Genomic DNA, 920 nt, shown 5'->3' on the forward strand with positions numbered 1-920 from the left:
CAACAGCAACAACAGCAACAACAACAACAACAACAACAACAGCAACAGCAACAACAAAATCAACAGCAGCAGACCCAACAAAACCAACAAGCACAACAAATGCAACAACCACAGCAAATACAAGTTATGATTCAACAACCTCAGGGACAGGTTGACATGCAGCAGCAACAGTCACAACAACAGCAACAACCTCAACAAGTTTCTGTCGCCACAGGTCAGCAAACTATTACTATGCAGATGTCTTCAGATGGATCCAATGGAGGCACTGTGCAACTCCCTCATTCATCTGCTCCAATGACCACTATTGAGGTATTTAATTATTCTAATGTAATTTTTTATGTATTTTTAAGAAAATATATATTTTTTAGACATCCGGTCAAATGCAAATTTCTACTATCCAACCGCAGCAACAGCAACAGGGTCAAGTGCAAATGACTAATATACAAGCTCAACAACCAGGGCAAGTCCAACAGCAACATACTATGCAGGCACAGACACCTACTCAACAGCAACAGCAACAACAGCAGACTCAAATTCAACAGATCAATGACTGGAGTCATGGACGTGTTCAGTTAATTCAACAAGCTGGCCCTCAGTTTGTACAATACAATGCTCAAGGCCAATTAATCATGCCTGGAACAATGTTGCAACATCCTACCTCTGGTGCTATACAAGTGATTGCAGCTCCTAATAAACAATTCCAGTCACAACAGATGCTCACCACAGCACATGCACATAAACAGGTAATATCGCAAGGACAGGCAACTTCGTTTCCGACTGGATATGCTGCTATACCAACCACAACTAACCAGACACTTGTCATCGGCCAGTTAGGGGTGATAAGTAGCCAGCCAAATATGAAACAAAATGAAATGCAACAAACAGTACGTACTATAGACTTTTTTAATATGTTCTGTTTT

The 920-nt window shown here is 40.9% G+C and overlaps 1 protein-coding gene across 1 annotated transcript; it reads left to right on the forward strand.

Annotated features, from left to right (window-relative positions):
• Nucleotides 1-15: 15 nt before the first annotated feature.
• LOC100572322 (forkhead box protein P2) lies at nt 16-910 on the forward strand (the record flags this gene model as incomplete). Its single annotated transcript, XM_003248886.4, has 2 exons — nt 16-309; nt 369-910. Coding segments are annotated over exons 1-2 (752 nt in total), but the record flags the coding sequence as incomplete, so codon positions are not given.
• Nucleotides 911-920: the final 10 nt, after the last annotated feature.

The sequence above is a fragment of the Acyrthosiphon pisum genome, unplaced genomic scaffold (assembly GCF_005508785.2).
Source record: "Acyrthosiphon pisum isolate AL4f unplaced genomic scaffold, pea_aphid_22Mar2018_4r6ur Scaffold_14663;HRSCAF=15311, whole genome shotgun sequence".
NCBI lineage: Eukaryota > Metazoa > Arthropoda > Insecta > Hemiptera > Aphididae > Acyrthosiphon > Acyrthosiphon pisum.